The sequence below is a fragment of the Hemiscyllium ocellatum genome, chromosome 23 (genome assembly GCF_020745735.1).
Source record: "Hemiscyllium ocellatum isolate sHemOce1 chromosome 23, sHemOce1.pat.X.cur, whole genome shotgun sequence".
In the NCBI taxonomy this organism is placed as follows: domain Eukaryota; kingdom Metazoa; phylum Chordata; class Chondrichthyes; order Orectolobiformes; family Hemiscylliidae; genus Hemiscyllium; species Hemiscyllium ocellatum.
This window is the reverse complement of record NC_083423.1, coordinates 53,588,424-53,607,515: the sequence shown is the minus strand read 5'-3', so window position 1 is coordinate 53,607,515 and position 19,092 is coordinate 53,588,424. Positions and strand designations below refer to the sequence as shown.

Genomic DNA, 19,092 nt, shown 5'->3' with positions numbered 1-19,092 from the left:
TTCTGGGCAAGCTATCCTCCTTTTCTGCTGTGAACACTGAAGGAAAATAATCGTTTAGCATGTCTGCCATCTATCCATGGTCATTGCCAGTATCCCCAATCTCAGTCTTTTGTGGACCAATAGTAATCTTAACCAGTAAGGGTTGGATTTGAAAGTGACTGATTTAAATGTTACATTCATTAGACAGCAGTGGAAATAATACTGCACTGTTCTTTACAAAGAGATTAGAGAACAGATAATGAACAGTCAAGTCTGCCTTTCCTGTGACCATGACAATCAGGCCAAGGGGAGGAGTTTGAATTTCACTAATAGCTGAAAAGCATAATTTTGGTGCAATTAGAAATCTGAAATTTAAAAAAAAAGAACAGAGATTAAATGACACAAGGATTGACAGTGAAAGATTGATGAGAATGGTCATGTGATGAGTGAAGAAACAGAAAATATTTCTAGATGAAGAGTAGATGAATGGATACTGTCTGAAAGTGGAAAAAAAATGAGTGAGATCAATCAAAATCGGCAAAATGAGGCCAGAGGTTACGATTCATAATTGTTGGAATTAATGCTAAGACTGAAAGAGTTATAAAGTGCCTTTTCATCATTTATAAGTTTACACTGACCTTCGTTGGAACCTTTCAGACTGAGGACAAAGAGGTTCAGAGTGGGAGATGAGAATATTAAAATGTTACGTGAGCAGAAGTTCATGCCATGCTTACAAATTGAAGGCAGGTGTTCTGTAAGTAGTGACGCAATCTCCATTAGACACCACTGTCAAGATTAAGCTGAACTGTGAGCAGCAAAAGTGGTTTAGTCAATTGCAAGGTATACATGTAAATAGCTATTTAACCTGAAAGAAGTATTTAGGGCCTAGGATGAGGAGAGAGGAGATTAAAAGAGCAAGTTTATATTTTTTATGCTTGCATGGAAAGGTGTAATGAGAAGGAAATGGAATGTTGGGGGTGATTAAGGAGTGGACCAGGGTGTTCAGAATAGAATGTGACTTCTAAATTCTAGAATGGTACAGGAAAATGTTTGTTTGGAAGTGGCCTTATGCTAGATTAGAGTGGTGCTGGAAAAGCACAGCAGGTCAGGCAGCATCCGAGGAGCAGGAAAATCGACGTTTCAGGCAAAAGCCCTTCATCAGGAATACAGGCTGAGAGCCTGAAGAGTGGAGAGATAAATGAGAGGAGGGTGGGGGTGGGGAGAAAGTAGCATAGAGTACAATAGGTGAATGGGGGAGGGGATGAAGGTTGTACTCTATGCTACTTTCTCCCCACCCCCACCTTCCTCTCATTTATTTCTCCACCCTTCAGGCTCTCAGCCTGTATTCCTGATGAAGGGCTTTTGCCTGAAACATTGGTTTTACTGCACCTTGGATGCTGCCTGACCTGCTGTGCTTTTCCAGCACCACTCTAATCTAGACTCTGGTTTCCAGCATCTGCAGTCCTTGTTTTTACCGAGTGGCCTTATGCACAGTGGTTGAATGACAGAGGGTTATGTGTTAAATATAGAGCTGCTGGATGGAAATTAAGGACAAGGGAAGCAAATAAATTATGGGAAGGCAGGAAAAGGTTGGGATGTTGCATGAAATGAACTGGAGAAACCTGTGGGTTCTGTCACATGTAGTCAGGGAATTCCTTGGGGTTAAAGAAAAAGGGAGATATGGGAAGCACTAGTATGGAAGGTTGCATCTTCAAAACAAAATGTGATGGAGACAGAGGCAGAGATAGGGAAAGCAGGATGTGAGGAAGTGCATTCAAGATAGTTGCAGGAATCAGAGACCTTATTGTGAATATCAGAGAAATCAAGGAAGGAAAGTGAAGGGTTGGAGATGGGCTAATGGAAGGTGAAAGAAAGGTGGAAATTGGTGGCAAACTCGATAACGTTTTCCATTTCAGGGAAAAAGCTAGAAGTAGCATCTTTACAGTCATTAATATACAAAGTGAGGAAAAGGGCTTTGTTTGGACACACCCAACGAAAGATAGGCATTGCTTGCAGCCATCTGTGTATCTTGCCAATACATTTGATTTGGAGGATATGGGTGAAGTTGTGGGGAGGTGCATTTGGGTTGGGGGGAATGGTGTGGAGGTAGAGAGGTGGTGTGATTGGATATCTGCAGTAGAAAGAAGGTGTTCAGATGCAAACTCTTAACAAACCAGAAAACATCAGAAGGGTCATGGTGCAGATGGGAAGGGACTGAAAGAAAAAAATTGAGTTAGGGCAAGAAGAAATTCTTTCAGTGGAGCTTAAACAGACTTTAAAAAAAGGTCTCCTACCTTGACCTGTTTGTTAGAATGATAGAACCCCTACAGTGCAAAAAGAGGCCACTCGGCCCATCAGTTCTGCACCAATTCTCCCACCCTATCCCCATATGCAGTTTTTACTGTGGTAAAACCACCTAATCTGCACATTCCTGGACACATGGAGAACTTTTTTAACATGGAAAATCCACCTAATCTTTGGACTATGGCAGTAAACAGGAGGAAACCCACACTGACACGAGGAAAATGTACAAACTCTGCACAGGCAGTTGCTCAAGATTGGAATTGATCTGGGCCCTTGGCACTGTGAGTGCTAGCTACAGCGCCACAGTCACTGAGTCACCCCAAGTGTTGATCTTGTGAAGGAGGTTGAAGTGGTTAATTTGAGGATGGGGTTCATGGAGCTGGTAGCTTTACGGTGAAAGATCTCCAGAGAAGCTTAGGTTTCTTGTTTAAAACCTGTTATATTTATTTCACATAACTCTACCCCTGTAGAGACAACATATTGAATAGGACCAACTGAGCTGCTATTTCAAAGGGACAGGCATCTTTGTAACTATTCACCACGAATATACTCTAGAATTAGGATTAGGATTATCCATAAGCAAACCAGTGGGAGTTCAGCTGACGTCTACACAATTTATTTAGCTTGTAATAATATGTACACTGATTTAAAATGGTAAGATTTTTATTGCAAAGAAAATCAATCTTTCCTGTCAAGTTGAATTGAATTGGACAGAAATCTGTGACTGCATATTATGCATGACATACTGAGTTTTTGGCAAGCTCTCAAACAACAGTTCCTTAAAATGTTTTCTTTTGAAGTGCTGGAAAATTATACTGAGTTTCGATTAAATTTAAATTATACACCCAAGCAATTTCTTATAATATAGCTGACATGGATTGATTTGCTTTCACATCAAAATAGGATAAAGCACGTAAAGAACTTGAGCTACCTGAACTTTACCAGATTTTGGAAAGAAATAGACTTACTACTCAGAAGGTGCACAAAAGCCGGAGGGAAATGAAGAAGGTAATGTTTCTCAATATTGTTGCCTAGAATAGGCTGTTATTCCCTTGATTTTAAAAGATTAGGTCTGTTGAACACTTAAATATGAAAGCAGTGTTGTTGTAAAATGACTTTGTTTTATAAGATTTATACATTTAATGTGTCTGAAAGTAATAGTTTATATCGACAATGTTTACCCTATTGGGAAAGTCCTGAACAAGGGAACATAACCTTAAGTTAAAAATTAAACAGTTCAGGAAGCATTTCCTCACACAAAGGACAGTGAAAACCTGGAACTCTGTCTCTCTAAAAGCTGTTGAGGTGAGCTTGAATTGCACCCTCCCCTGCCCCAGACACTGCTGACCATCTCATTCACATCAATATTTTTAGACATAGAGATTGGGAATGAATAGTTTATTCTGTCTGCAGCATACTTGCAGATGGTGCATTCCAGTACCTACCCTCCAGTTCCAAATGCTTTGCAGCATTAGCTTGGCTATTGTGATCAAGCCTTTTGAGTGAGTTGTAAGCCCATGAAATTCTGACAGTTAGGAACCAGCCTGGTACAATGATAAGGGAACTTTGAGCCTAAATCTGCAGGCAATCATTGCATAAAGCACACTTGGAGCTGGGGGACTGACTGAAGAGTTTTAAATTCTGAAATTTGGAAATGTAGTTTTGCCATTTATGTGGTAATTCACAAATCCAGCTGTTTAGTTTCAGATGTTCTTTAATTTGAACACAAGTTGTTTGTGAAAGCATTTCTTTATGATCATGATGAGCAGACGTTTCATCTTCAAAATTGGGATGATAGAAAGTTGGATGACTGTTATTTCAACAATAAATTTTGATTTTTTAAAATGCAAAATATAGAAATTTCTGTTATATTCGGCAAAGCTATCTATTTAATAGTGGAGAAAGACCAAAAGAGCACAAGGTGACTGGGCAACATCAGACATTGAATGGGAGTGATGATTTTTTAATATTTTTAAACTTCAGAACAAATTATGATGTTCCTTGATGAAAAAGGCATTCTGTTCCTTTCAGTTTTCAGCATCACCTTTTAGATTGTGATGTTAAATATTTGATCCAAATGATCAATTTTTAAATAAGCAACCTCTTGTTGTTATTACTTGTTGTTCCTTCAGTGGCAACGTTACATGCGCTGCGATGGCACTCCTGATCCAACAATACCTCAGGAGATTAATACTTTCATAAACCTTTCAAAGGAGAATCCAAATACAGATATAAAAACTTTGCTTGAAGGAGGGAGAGTAATATTACAGGTAAGCACTTAACTCAATAAACATTGTCAGCCGTAGATTGTGGTTGGGAAAAAAAAACAAGTTTCTTTCTCTTTAGGCATCGTTTCCTTTCACCTCATGCAATGGAACACGGACGCAATAATAAACTACCAGTTTTAGAATTACTGTTTGATAGGTAGATCAATGTTTATCTAATTTATATTCACTATTCTGGTAGATGATCCTTGATAGTGAAGGTGTTGACTAATCATAGCAATTGATCTCCTATCAGTTAATGTAGTAATGACATGGCAGGAAACTAATCGGTAGAAAGCTTTAGTGACTGTAGATCTCCAAATTTTGAATTTATCTTCTTGTGTTGAACTGCTTATATATTGGTTGAAGATGGTAGAGTGTCAGGATTAGGTTTATCATCACAATATTAATCCACTACAACAAAAAATAAACACTAGTTGCATTGTCACAAAACCATGTGTTTGCAAATCACCCATGTGTATCTGTCCTTATAATAGGTTGGATATAATTTTTAAAGAAATATACTTTGAACTCCTCATGGAAGCATTTATATCCAATGTACCTCTAAGGAATTCTGCAGTTTGATGGAAATTTGGCTATAGTGATCACTACATTGTAAAGTCCTCCGTGGTCAGCTCTCACCCCTTATATGGTGTTTAGAAGCTATTTGCTATTTTCTCTCTCCTGTGGTTCCAAGTTTCTTAATGCTTGCTCCATGCACATCATCTTTCCCCCTTGAGACAAACTCTTCAAACTGGCATGGCCACTCTCACTCTCTCTTGCTTGGTTAAAGATTATGTACCTGCATTTGCACAGGTGAAACTGGTAAAGGTTGCTTCCAGAAACAAATTTTCAAAACAATTCTATTTCTTCAGATTATTCTCTTTCTTATATATTGAGTCATTTCATTTAGACATTAGAAGTATTTAACAAAAAATTCTGAGTTCTGTATATGAAGACAACATTTAAATCCACCCTGTGACAGTCATGAAATGTGTTACAGCTTTTGGATGAATTGGAAATGGTATTACGTGACACTCCACCTGATGAGTTGCTGGAGGGAATTTCAGATCAGTATCAACAGACCATTTGGGATCTTCAGGAACTTCTCTCCAATATAAATGATAAAGCAACTGATATCCTCCTCAAGGTAGATGCTTTAGCAAATTATTCAGATTATAAAGTAATGGATCATACAGCATGGAAACAGACCCTTTGGTCAACTAGTCCATGGCAACCATTTTCCAAAGCTAAGCTAGTCCCACTTGCCTGTGTTTAACCTATATCTATCCAAATATTTCCTATTCATGTACTTATCCAAATATCTTTTAAATGATGTACAGGCATCCACCACTTTCTCTGGCAGTCATTCCTCATATGAACCTGTGTAAAAAAGGTGCCTTTTAAAATGTTTTAAAAACTTTCTCTTCTCACTTTAAAAATATGCCCCCTAGCTTTGAACTCCCTCACCTTAGGGAAGAGACCTTTGCTATTTGCTTTATCTATGCTCCTCATGATTTTACCTCTATAGGGTCACCCTTCAACCTCTTATACTTCAGTGGAAATTTCCCAGCCTATCCAGCTTCTCCTTATAACTCAAACCCTCCCTGGTAACACCCTGATAAGTTTATTCTGAACCCTCTCCAATTTCCTAATATCTTTTCACTCTCCTCCCTTGTCAGTCTTCTGCAGGGGCCGTTTCCTCCTGGACAACCTTATCCATTCTTCCTTCAGTCCCAACATCTCTCCACAGGCCTACATCACCTTCTCCTGCAACCACAGAAGGTGTAACACCTGCCTGTTTACTGCCTTTTCCTCAGTATCCAAGGCTTCCGGGTGAAGCAGTGTTTTACATGCACACAATCTAGTCTACTGCGTTTGCTGTTCACAATGTGATCTCCTCTACATTGGGGAAATGAAGCGTAGACTGAGTGACTGCTTCGCAGAATGGTTACGTTCTGTCCGTAAAAAAAGACCCAGAACTTCCAGTTGCCTGCCACTTCAACACACTGCCATGTTCTCTGGTCAACATCTGTGTCTCAGGCTTCCTGCCGTGCTCCAGTAAAAATCAATGTAAGCTGGAAGAACAGCACCTAATTTTCCACTTGGGAACTTGACATCCTTCTGGACTCGATATCAAGTTCAACAGCTTTAGAACAAGAGCTCTCCCATGTCACTATCACGAACCCCATACACCAGACCTTGTTATCACATTGTCTGGTATTACGCACAGCCCAGTGTTAGCGACTAACAGGCCCCATTACCTTCCTAGCCAGATCATTATCAACTTCTTTGTCTGTCCAACTGTTCTTCTATCTCTCTTAGGGCTTTATCCCCACCTATCATTTACCCCTCACCTTCTCCCCCGCAACCTTATCTTTTGCGTATAAACTGACATTTACCTAGATACCATCAGTTCTGAGGAAGGGTTATTCGACTCGAAATGTTAAATCTGATTTCTACAGATGCTGCCAGACCTGCTGAGCTTTTCCAGCAATTTCTGTTCTTGTTTCCGATATACAGCATTCACAGTTCTTTCAGTTTTTATGGCATTAACTATTACCGTATTAATACCTAATGCAGGGTTTACTGAGACTGGTAGATCAATTAATAATCAATTAATAGTTTGGAAACTCTGTTTTTTGAACTATACCATCGGCAGGAATAAGAGGAGGGAAAGATCTTGAAGTACGGTTTTGTCCTTAAGTAAATTTAAGCTATTAGGGTTATCGGAGAAAGTGTGATGAAAATAATTGTATTTTATAAAACATAGGGTGGTCAATATGTTACAGTGGTGCTGAGATTATGTTACTGGAGTATGTATCTGCAATATCACTGAGGGTACCTAGGCTTGCTGCTATGTTTCAGTGAAGCCCAATGCAAGCTTGATGAGCAGCACCCACAGTTTCCAACATTGTAGTGCAGGAACCCCACCCCGGCTGATCCATTGTCTCAGCCTGCTCCTGCCCCACTGAACTCATCTCCATCTACCTCGATACTGTTCTATTCCCCCCTAGTCCAGGAACTCCCCACATACATTCGAGACACCATTCACGCCCTCCACCTTCTCCAAGACTTCCGGTCCCCAACGCCTCATCTTCACCATGGACATCCAATCCCTCTACACCTCCATCTGCCATGACCAGGGCCTCCAAGCCCTCCGTTTGTTCATCTCCCGATGTCCCCAACAGTACCCTTTCACTGACACTCTCATTCGTTTGGCTGAACTGGTCCTCACCCTTAACAATTTCTGCTTCGAATCCTCCCACTTCCTCCAGATCAAAGGGGTAGCCATGAACACCTGTATGGGCCCCAACTATGTCCGTCTCTTTGTCGGCTACGTAGAACAGTCCATCTTCCGTAGTTACATCGGAACCACTCCCCACCTTTTCCTCCGCTACATTGATGACTGCATTGGTGCCACCTCATGCTCCCGCGAGGAGGTTGAGCAGTTCATGAACTTCACCAACATATTCCACCCTGACCTTAAATTCACCAGGACCATCTCTGACACTTCCCTCCCCTTCCTGGACCTCTCCGTTTCCATTAATGACGACAGACTTGACACTGACATTTTTTACAAACCTATGGATTCCCACAGCTACCTGGATTACACCTCTTCCCACCCTACCTCCTGCAAAAATGCCATCTCGTATTCCCAATTCCTCCACCTCCGCCGTAGCTGCTCCCAGGAGGACCAGTTCCACCACAGAACACACCAGATGGTCTCCTTCTATGGAGATCGCAATTTCCCTTCCCAAAGGGTTCAAGATGCCCTCCAACGCATCTCGTCCACATCCTGCACCTCCGCCCTCAGACCCCACCCCTTCAACCGTAACAAGGACAGAACCCCCCGGTCCTCACTTTCCACCCTACCAACCTTCGCAATCCTAAAAAGAGAGCTCAGAAGAGCCAGGAGGAGACATGAGAAGTTGTTGGTGGATAGGATCAGGGTAAACCGTTTCTAAAGCTTTCTCTTAGGTATTTAAGGAATAAAAGAATGACAAGAGTAAAATTAGGGCCAATCAAGGGTAGTAGTGGGAAGTTGTGTGTGGAGTTAGAGGAGATAGGGGAAGCACTAAATTAATATTTTTCGACAGTATTCACTCTAGAAAATGATAATGTTTTCAAGGAGAATACTGAGATACAGGCTACTAGACTAGGTGGGATTGAGGTTCACAAGGAAGAGGTATTAGAAATCCTGCAGAGTGTAAAAATAGATAAGTCCCCTGGGCTGGATGGGATTTATCCTAGGATCCTCTGGGAAGCCAGGGAGGAGATTGCTGAGTCTTTTGCATTGATCTTTAAATCGTCATTGTCTACAGGAATATGCCAAAAGACTGGAGGATAGCGAATGTTGTTCCCCTGTTCAAGAAGGGAAGTAGAGACAACCCTGGTAATTATAGACCAGTGAGCCTTACTTCAGTTGTTGGTAAAGTGTTGGAAAAGGTAATAAGAGATAGGATTTATAATAATCTAGAAAAGAATAATTTGATTAGGGATAGTCAGCATGGTTTTGTGAAGGTAGGTCGAGCCTCACAAACCTTATTGAGTTCTTTGAGAAGGTGACCAAACAGGTAGATGAGGGTAAACCGGTTGATGTGGTGTGTATGGATTTCAGCAAGGCGTTCGATAAGGTTCCCCACAGTAGGCTATTGTACAAAATGTGGAGGAATGGGATTGTGGGAGGTACAGCAGTTTGGATCAGTAATTGGCTTGCTGAAAGAAGACAGAGGGTGGTGGTTGTTGGAAAATGTTCATCCTGGAGTCCAGTTACTAGTGGTGTACTGCAAGGGTCTGTGTTGGGTCCACTGCTGTTCGTCATTTTTATAAGCGACCTGGATGAGGGCATAGAAGGGTGGGTTAGTAAATTTGCAGATGACACTAAGGTCGGCGGAGTTGTGGGTAGTGACGAAGGATGTTGTAGGTTACAGAGAGACATAGATAAGCTGCAGAGCTGGGCTGAGAGGTGGCAAATGGAGTTTAATGTGGACAAGTGTGAGGTGATTCATTTTGGTCAGAGTAACCGGAATGCAAAGTACAGGGCTAATGGTAAGATTCTTGGTAGTGTAGATGAGCAGAGAGATTTTGGTGTCCAGGTACACAGATCCTTGAAAGTTGCCACCCAGGTTGACAGGGTTGTTAAGAAGGCATACAGTGTTTTAGCTTTTATTAATAGAGGGATCGAATTCCAGAACCATGAGGTTATGCTACAGCTGTACAAAACTCTGGTGCGGCCGCACTTAGAGTATTGTGTACAGTCTGGTGAAGGATGTGGAAGCTTTGGAAAGGGTGAAGAGGACATTTACTAGGATGTTGCCTGGTATGGGGGGGAAGGTCTTACGAGGAAAGGCTGAGGGACTTGAGGCTGTTTTTGTTGGAGAGAAGAAGGTTGAGAGGTGACTTAATAGAGACATATAAGATAATCAGAGGGTTAGTTAGGGTGGACAGGGAGAGCCTTTTTCCAAGTATGGTGTTGGCGAGCACGAGGGGGCATAGCTTTAAATTGAGGGGTGATAGATATCGGACAGATGTCAGAGATAGTTGCTTTACTCAGAGAGTAGTAAGGTTAGAGAATACTTTGCCTGCAATGGTAGTAGATTCGCCAACTTTAAGTACTTTTGAGTCGTCATTGGACAAGCATATGGACATACATGGAATAGTGTAGGTTAGATGGGCTTCAGATTGGTATGACAGGGCGGCGCAACATCGAGGGCCGAAGGGCCTGTACTGTTCTGTAATGTTCTATGTTCTATATCATCCGCCGACATTTCTGTCACCTCCAAACGGACCCCACCACCAGGGATATATTTCCCTCCCCAACCCTTTCCGCTTTCCACAAAGACCGTTCCCTCCATGACTACCTGGTCAGGTTCACGCCCCCCAACAACCCACCCTCCCATCCTGGCACCCTCCCCTGCCACCGCAGGAATTGCAAAACCTGTGCCCACACCTTCTCCCTCACCTCTATCCAAGGCCCCATCCACATCCATCAAAGTTTTACCTGCACATCCACCAATGTCATTTATTGTATTCGTTGCTCCCGATGTGATCTCCTCTACATTAGGGAGACTGGACGCCTCCTTGCAGAGTGCTTTAGGGAAAATCTCTGGGAAACCCGCACCAATCAACCCCACAGCCCTGTGGCCCAACATTTCAACTCCCCCTCCCACTCTGCCGAGGACATGCAGGTCCTGGGCCTCCTCCACCACTGCTCCCTCACCACCCGATGCCTGGAGGAAGAAAGCCTCATCTTCCGCCTTGGAACACTCCTACCCCAGGGCATCAATGTGGACTTCACCAGTTTCCTCATTTCCCCTCTCCCACCTTACTCCAGTTCCAACCTTCCAGCTCAGCACCATCCTCATGACCTGTCCCACCTGCCAATCTCACTTCCCACCTATCTGCTTCACCCTCCCCTCTTACGTATTACCTCCATCCCCACCCCCATCCACCTATTATACACTTTGCTACCTTCCCTCACCCTCCTTTCTAACCTATCACCTCCATCCTCACCCCCATTCACCCATTGTACTCTTTGCAACCTTCCCCCACCCTCCTCTCTGACTAATCAAGAAAGAATTGGATAGAGCTCTTATAGATAGTGGAATCAAGAGTTATGGGGATACGGCAGGAACAGGATACTGATTGAGGATGATCAGCCATGATCATAATGAATGGTGGTGCTGGCTCGAAGGGGAGAATAGCCTACTCCTGCACCTATTGTCTATTGTCTATCACCTTCATCCCCACCCCCATTCACATATTGTACTCTTTGCTACTTCTCCCCAGCCCCACCTCCCCCATTTATCTCTCCACTCTGGAGGCTTCCTGCCTCTATTCCTGATGAAGAGCTTTTCGAGTCATAGAGATGTACAGCATAGAAACAGACCCTTCGGTCCAATCCCTCCATGCTGACCATTTATCCCAATCCAATCTAGTCCCACCTGCCAGCACCTGGCCCATATCCCTCCAAGCCCTTCCTATTCATATACCCATCCAAATGCCTCTTAAATGTTGCAATTGTACCAGCCTCCACCACATCCTCTGGCAGCTCATTCCATACACGTACCACCCTCTGCGTGAAAACACTGCCCCTTAGGTCTCTTTTATATCTTTCCCCTCTCACCCTAAACCTATGCCCTCTAGTTCTGGACTCCCCGACCCCAGGGAAAAGACTTTGTCTATTTATCCTATCCATGCTCCTCATAATTTTGTAAACCTCTATAAGGTTACCCCTCAGCCTCCGACGCTCCAGGGAAAACAGCCCCAGCCTGTTCAGCCTCTTCCTGTAGCTCAAATCCTCCAACCCTGGCAACGTCCTTGTAAATCTTTTCTGAACCCTTTCAAGTTTCACAACATCTTTCCCATAGGAAGGAGACCAGAATTGCACGCAATATTCCAACAGCGGCCTAACCAATGTCCTGTGCAGCTGCAACATGACCTCTCAACTCCTGTACTCAATACTCTGACCAATAAAGGAAAGCATACCAAATGCCTTCTTCACTATCCTATCTATCTGCGACTCCACTTTCAAGGAGCTAAGAACCTGCACGTCAAGGTCTCTTTGTTCAGCAACACTCCCTAGGACCTTACCATTAAGTGTATAAGTCCTGCAAAGGTTTGCTTTCCCAAAATGCAGCACCTCGCATTTATCTGAATTAAACTCCACCTGCCACCCCTCAGCCCATTGGCCTATCTGGTCCAGATTCTTTGCCCGAAACATCAATTTTTCTGCTCCTCGGATGCTGCCTGACCTGCTGTGCTTTTCCAGCACCACTCTGATCTAAGCATCTCATTTTTCACGAGGCACTTTACATTCTTCAGGATTCAACATTAAGTTCCAGAATTGCAGACCATGAATGTTGTCTTCCATTTCCAATATATCCCACCCCACCCATTGTTTAGATAACACGAGTTTGGTCTCTGGCATAGCAGACCTATAATTTTGTAATTCACATCTATCATTAAAACCTTTTTTCCCCATCTACATGTCCCCTTTAATACCATTAACTTTCCCTTTGTGGGCGGCACGGTGGCACAGTGGTTAGCACTGCTGCCTCACAGCGCCAGAGATCCAGGTTCAATTCCCGCCTCAGGCGACTGACTGTGTGGAGTTTGCACGTTTTCCCCGTGTCTGCGTGGGTTTCCTCCAGGTGCTCCAGTTTCCTCCCACAGTCCAAAGATGTGCAGGTCAGGTGAATTGGTCATGCTAAATTGCCCGTAGTGTTAGGTAAGGGGTAAATGTAGGGGTATGGGTGGGTTGCGCTTCGGCAGGTCGGTGTGGACTTGTTGGGCCGAAGGGCCTGTTCCCACACTGTAAGTAATCTAATCTAATCTAAATTTGTCCTTTACTCTGAACACCATTGCCACTTGTTCCATCTTCATTCAAAACATAGTCAACATCATTTTCCAGACATTTCTGTTCTGAAGAAACATTATTGGAGTCAAAATATTCACTCTCTTTCTCTCTGTCCACAGATGCAGCCAAATGTTTCTTAAGCATAATCTGTTTTTATTTAAAAGTGATGGAGATAATTGTTGGTTATTTTGTCATGTTAAAAGCGACATGTTGTGTTTCGATGTTTGTCATTTTCTACTGTAGTTTTAAGTTAAGGGGATGATTTGGCAGACACTTATTTTCATGGACAACATTACTCCTTGAAATCATTGAAAGATTCATTGCATTTTTTTAAAAATGAATTTCTTTTTAGAAAGCCATTGATCTTGTTGACATTGAGACTGGAAATATGCAAGAAGTGGTTACTGATGAGAACGTCACTCTCTGTTTGTGGGCAAACTTCAACAAAAATCCCAGGTATGCAGATTGTTGCAGGTGAATGTCAAATTATTTCCCATTGAAACCTGGGGATGTTGAGGGAATAAGGACCTGAATCATCCAAACTGGAGCAATGTGCAAAGGTTCTTCAGACCCAATGCTGCTGCACATTTCTTTCTCTTTGTTTTACTGCTCCACAAAATTTTAGTTTGGCCACATTTGGAATATTGTGTACAGTTCTGTTCGCCACACTACCAGGAGGACGTGGTTGCTTTGGAGAGGGAGCAGGGAAGATTTACCATGTTGTTGTTTGGTCTGGAGAGTTTTAGATAGGAGGAGAGGTTGGATAAACTTACATTGTTTTCACTGGAAAGACGGAGAATGAAGGGCAACCTGATAGAGGTTTACAACATTATAAGAGGCAGAGATAGGATAGATGGTAAGAGGTTTAATCAAATGGGAGAAACAGATCTGAGTGACTGGTTTCAGTCTTAGAAGGAAAAACATTGAATTAAAATGGCCACATTGACCAACCAACCAACCAGGTTGAAGCAAGCTTCATGAGACTACCAGTAAATAAGACCCAGTCTGATCTTGTCATCAGAGTGACTGATTCACGAAAATTGCCTCAATATGGTGAGTAGTGAATGTGGCCATTTTAATTCAATTTCTTTTTCCTTCTAAAGCCATTTTAGCCCTTGAGAGGTTCCAGCTATTAAAAGTCAGATGATTGCAGGTGAACACTATCATAATAAGGTTACATTCCACAGGTCTTTCCCAAGTCTTCAACATCAGCTTAGGGTCAGAGATATTTGTGGAGGGTTCTGAGGTGCAAAGGAATTGATTATCAGAAGTTTATATTTCCTGGGCAATTCCTTCATTATAAGATTCTCATGCCAAATCGTCCATAAGGTTCTGAATCTTGCAGTGTATATCAAAGCTCCAACAATCTGGAATCCATAGGATTTGTGGAGCTATTGTTATTGACAATTTTTATATCGACTTAGCTAACATGTAAAAAATGGTAAACTGAATGTGAACTTTACTATTTGCAAATTTCAAATTTATCTGATACAAAACTTGAACTGAGCAATGATTATAGAGACTCATTAATAGGCAAATTTTGGATGATCACACACTGCACTAAGATTGCAAACAAATTCAAGAGTCCAGGGAATGTAGAGTCTGGATTTTCACTGTTATGCTGTTGGGTCGAGACAGTATACTTAACAGCTCTTCAGATTTGCCTTGGGAAAATATAAACCTAATGGCTGGGGATCTTTGTTCCAAGATGTGGATGCGGATGGATTCAATCCAATTCAGCTTGAGGACAAGGACTACCAAATGTAATAATTAGAAAATCTGTCTTGGTTCTCTAGGATTTTGTCCCATTTGTTTTCTTATATATTCACCCCTTTAGTTCAAATTTCATATATTGCTTACACTGTAAATCACATCCAGACCTAAACATTCCAAATCATGATATTTCATCCAAGCCCATAGCCCCTTATAGACACTATATCAACTTGCTGTAAACTCATACTAATTTATGACCATTACCCTTTGCTCTCACATCATCCATGCCAATTCCCCAATCTATCATGGACACATTTCAGAAACCGTGAGACAGTGACATAACGTAAATATCTAAGTTATCTATTATGGACTTTAATGTATGAAAAGGTAATTTATGTACGCGCATTGGGTTATGCTGTGGTTTTCTTGGCTACCTAGAAAGAAGCACCACGTAACACATAGTGAGGCCTAGTGGTATTATTGCCAAACTGTTAATCCAGAGACCCAGGTAATGTTCTAGGGACCTGAGTCTAACTCTTGCCACAGTAGATAGTGGAATTTGAATTCAATGAAAAAAAAGTCTGGAATTAAGAGTCTAATGATGACCACAAATCCATTGCCGATTGTCAGAAAATCCCATCTGTTTTGCTAATGCCCTTCAGGGAAGGAAATTGCGTTCTTACCTGGTCTAGCCTATATGTGACTCCAGACCCATAGCAATGTGATTGACTCTTAACTACCCTCTGGGCAATAAATGCTGGTCTAGCCAGCAATGCCCTCATCCTGTGATTAAATTTTTAAAAAACTCAAATCTGTGGACAGGCCCTTGTGATTCAACTCATTACAACTCCACTGTAAACCATAAATGATTGCAAAACAGATCAAAATGTTTGTGACTGAACTGCATTATAAAGATATTGCTTTATGGTTGAATGAGTTCAATAGAATGCTGAGTAGGATGTGCACAAAGTGTTATGTAAACAGTGGAACATGCTAAAAATTCATAAAGGTTTCTTCTGAAAGGGAGCAGGAACATTTACAGGTAAGATTGAACCTCTTCCATAACAATAAACTAGATTAATAACGGAGAAGTGGTCTGTGAGGCAAGTCCAGAAACACAGACTTTTACATAGTAGATGCAGTCATTTAAATTAAACATGCAAAGGGAATAGAAAAGACTCTTAACAGATGGGCAGAACTTAGAACGCAGTTGAGGAAGGGGAGAACTTAAATAAGCTAAGGCAGAAACTTTAAATGTGAAAGAGAAGAGATTACCTAAAACCTCAATGCCAAAATCATTAAGAATAAGATGCTTGATTGAGTTCAGGGCAAGTGTAACACCGGGGAATTATGGTTTTGCAGAGATTCTAAAAATTTGGTTCATGCTACAGAGATTGAGTCAATTGATTCTGTAATCTTAATTTGCCCTGATATATTCGCTTTAAAACATAAGACCATAAGACATAGGAGTGGAAGTAAGGCCATTCGGCCCATCAAGTCCACTCCGCCATTCAATCATGGCTGATGGGCATTTCAACTCCACTTACCAGCGTTCTCCCCGTCGCCCTTAATTCCTCGAGACAACAAGAATCTATCAATCTCTGCCTTGAAGACATTTAGCGTCCCGGCCTCCACTGCACTCCGTGGCAATGAATTCCACAGGCCCACCACCCTCTGGCTGAAAAAATGTCTGCATTTCTGTTCTGAATTGACCCCCTCTAATTCTAAGGCTGTGTCCACGGGTCCTAGTCTCCTCGTCTAATGGAAACAATTTCCTAGCGTCCACCCTTTCCAAGCCATGTATTATCTTGTACGTCTCTATTAAGTCTCCCCTCAATCTTCTAAACTCCAATGAATACAATCCCAGGATCCTCAGCCGTTCCTCATATGTTAGACTACCATTCCAGGGATCATCCGTGTGAATCTCCGCTGGACACGTTCCAGTGCCAGTATGTCCTTCCTGAGGTGTGGGGACCAAAACTGGACACAGTACTCCAAATGGGGCCTAACCAGAGCTTTATAAAGTCTCAGTAGCACATCTCTGCTTTTATATTCCAACCCTCTTGAAACATCACTAGCACATTTTCACTAACATCTTTTGAGAGGGAAATTTTAACTTTGTTTTAACTAAGTTTTCACCTCTGTTTCCTGCTGAAGTGAACTTCGAAGCATAGACACAATTTTTCTGGGCAGTTCAGCCCATCAGCTAAATTGGGTTGTTTGCAGTTGTTGGTAAGAAATTTTGCAGAAGCAGTACATTCTCCAGAATAAATGTTGATAAATATGATGGTTGGGGAACTTATTAGATGTTGAAGAAGCACGAGTGGGTCATGACTGAGGTATTGCAATTCACTGCTAATTTTCATTATTATAGAAGCAGATATTAACCACTTGAGTTTATTTTGTTCTCAGTTGTCAGTCACTTGAGGGGGTTGCTGTAATCGAACACCACGGCTAGTCTTGTTCTGTAACTGAACTGTTTGTATAAAATCCACCTGATATTGAATTCTTTGAGTATAACTTTTAATAGTTAGGCTAAGTTGGCTAATAAACTATTGTTGTCTATTGCTATTGCAAAAGAAAAGACTTTTAAAAATAATTTCTGATTTTCTCACAGGTTTAAAGGCTACGCATTTGTCAATTACCATTTGGAATTTGAACTCCCTAAACCATTGGCAATGAGTGATATAGCTGTGCGGATCTTACATACGGATTATGATCACATATCTTGCCACAGCCATGCATTTAACGCTCATCAGAGAGCTTTTAAAACTAAACTTGTTGCAGTTGAAATTAGGCAGGATATACACGAGGATATGGAGGTACAGGGAGAGGGAGAGGAATACCAAACTATTGAAGATCAGAAAATACCTGAAGAACAAAAAATTCATGAAGGACAAAAAACGCCTGAAGAGCAACAGGCTCTTGAAAGCAAACAATCACCTGATGAAGAAATAAAGCCTATTCGACTAGCAAGATCAAGGGTATGAATATGTTGAATTGTTACACCCAGGCAGGTTTAAGTAGTTTTATCAATGGCTATACAATTTTTAGGTAAATGTGAGATTTGGTATATTTTGGGTTGTTCAATGCCTTTATATTCAAATGATTTTCTCTAAACACTAGTCTTATTCAGCAGTCCACATGCTATAAACTATCCCTAAATCCTCATCAGTAAAAGGACAGCTCACTTCTTTAGAGGCCTGAGAAACAGTTGCCAGTGAAAATTACTGCTTCAGGCTGTGGCTGTGAAACTGACTGATCAACATCATGACCTCCCCTGAACGAACGAACACACACACACACACGAACTTTCATGAATGTGGCTACCTTGTCCACTGTGATACAATTACAATCCTTAGTTTATAGACTTGCACTCATGAAGAACACCACAACCAGTTTGGATTGAGTGATAGGTTTCCTCTATGTAACACATATCCAGGTGATACACTAATCTGCTGATTCTGGCAATATAAAAGTAAAGATTTGAAAAATTGTGCATTCCCATACAGGTATTACAGAATTTATCTTCTTTCCTACTCTAAACTTTGAAAACTTCTTTTCCTGTTCAGTCGTTGAGCTCGATTCTTTATTGAAATAGTATTGTGAGTTTGATGTTTTGCTGTTGATTTTTATAATTTGCTATATTGACTTTGAATTATAAGAAAATTAATTTGAATTGCAAGTATAAATTAGAAAGATAATTTACATTTCAAAGCTGTTAAGATTGGCATTTGGCACCTAGACAAGCTTCCCAATTTCCTTCATATGTTCTTACATACATTCTGCGTGATTTAGAGATGCCGGTGTTGGACTGGGGTGTACAAAATTAAAAATCATACAACACCAGGTTATAATTGGAAACACACTAGCTTTTGGAGCGTCGCTCCTTCATCAGGTGATATTGGAGGTTCAATCCTAAAACAGAGAATTTATAGCAAAAATTTACAGTGTGATGCAACTGAAATTTTGCATTGAAAAGTACCTTGATTGCCTGTTGAGCTAGAGTGGTAGCTAGACAATATGTTGAAAATGTTAGCTCCCTGTGTCTGTTGATTGTTGTGCGGTGCCCATTCATGCCCAATGTACCATGACCTGGGGTATGGTACATTGGGAAAACCGAGCAAGGCTATGATGGCGGATGAATGGGCACCACACAACAATCAACAGGCAGGAATGTTCCCTCCCAGTTGGGGAACACTTCAGTGGTCCAGGACATTCGACCTCGGACCTTTGAGTGACCATCCTCCAAGGCGGACTTCGGGACAGGCAGCAGAGAAAGGTGGCCGAGCAGAGGCTGATAGCTAAGTTCGGTACCCATAGGGAGGGCCTCAACCGGGACCTTGGGTTCATGTCACAGTACAGGTGACCACCATTGCACTACACACACACACACACACGCACACACACACACACTCTCACATACATACACACACACACACACATACATTTTGTGGGGTGAATTTGTAC

General features: G+C 41.7%; 1 protein-coding gene across 1 annotated transcript in view; it reads left to right on the top strand.

The window, feature by feature from the left end:
• Positions 1–19,092, top strand: part of dnai7 (dynein axonemal intermediate chain 7) — an 84,334-nt gene that overhangs the window by 18,949 nt on the left and 46,293 nt on the right. Inside the window, exons 4-7 of the mRNA XM_060843073.1 lie at positions 4,416–4,553; positions 5,551–5,697; positions 13,262–13,365; positions 17,240–17,606. Coding sequence (XP_060699056.1) covers positions 4,416–4,553; positions 5,551–5,697; positions 13,262–13,365; positions 17,240–17,606 — 756 coding nt within the window. The remainder of the gene's footprint in view (positions 1–4,415; positions 4,554–5,550; positions 5,698–13,261; positions 13,366–17,239; positions 17,607–19,092) is intronic.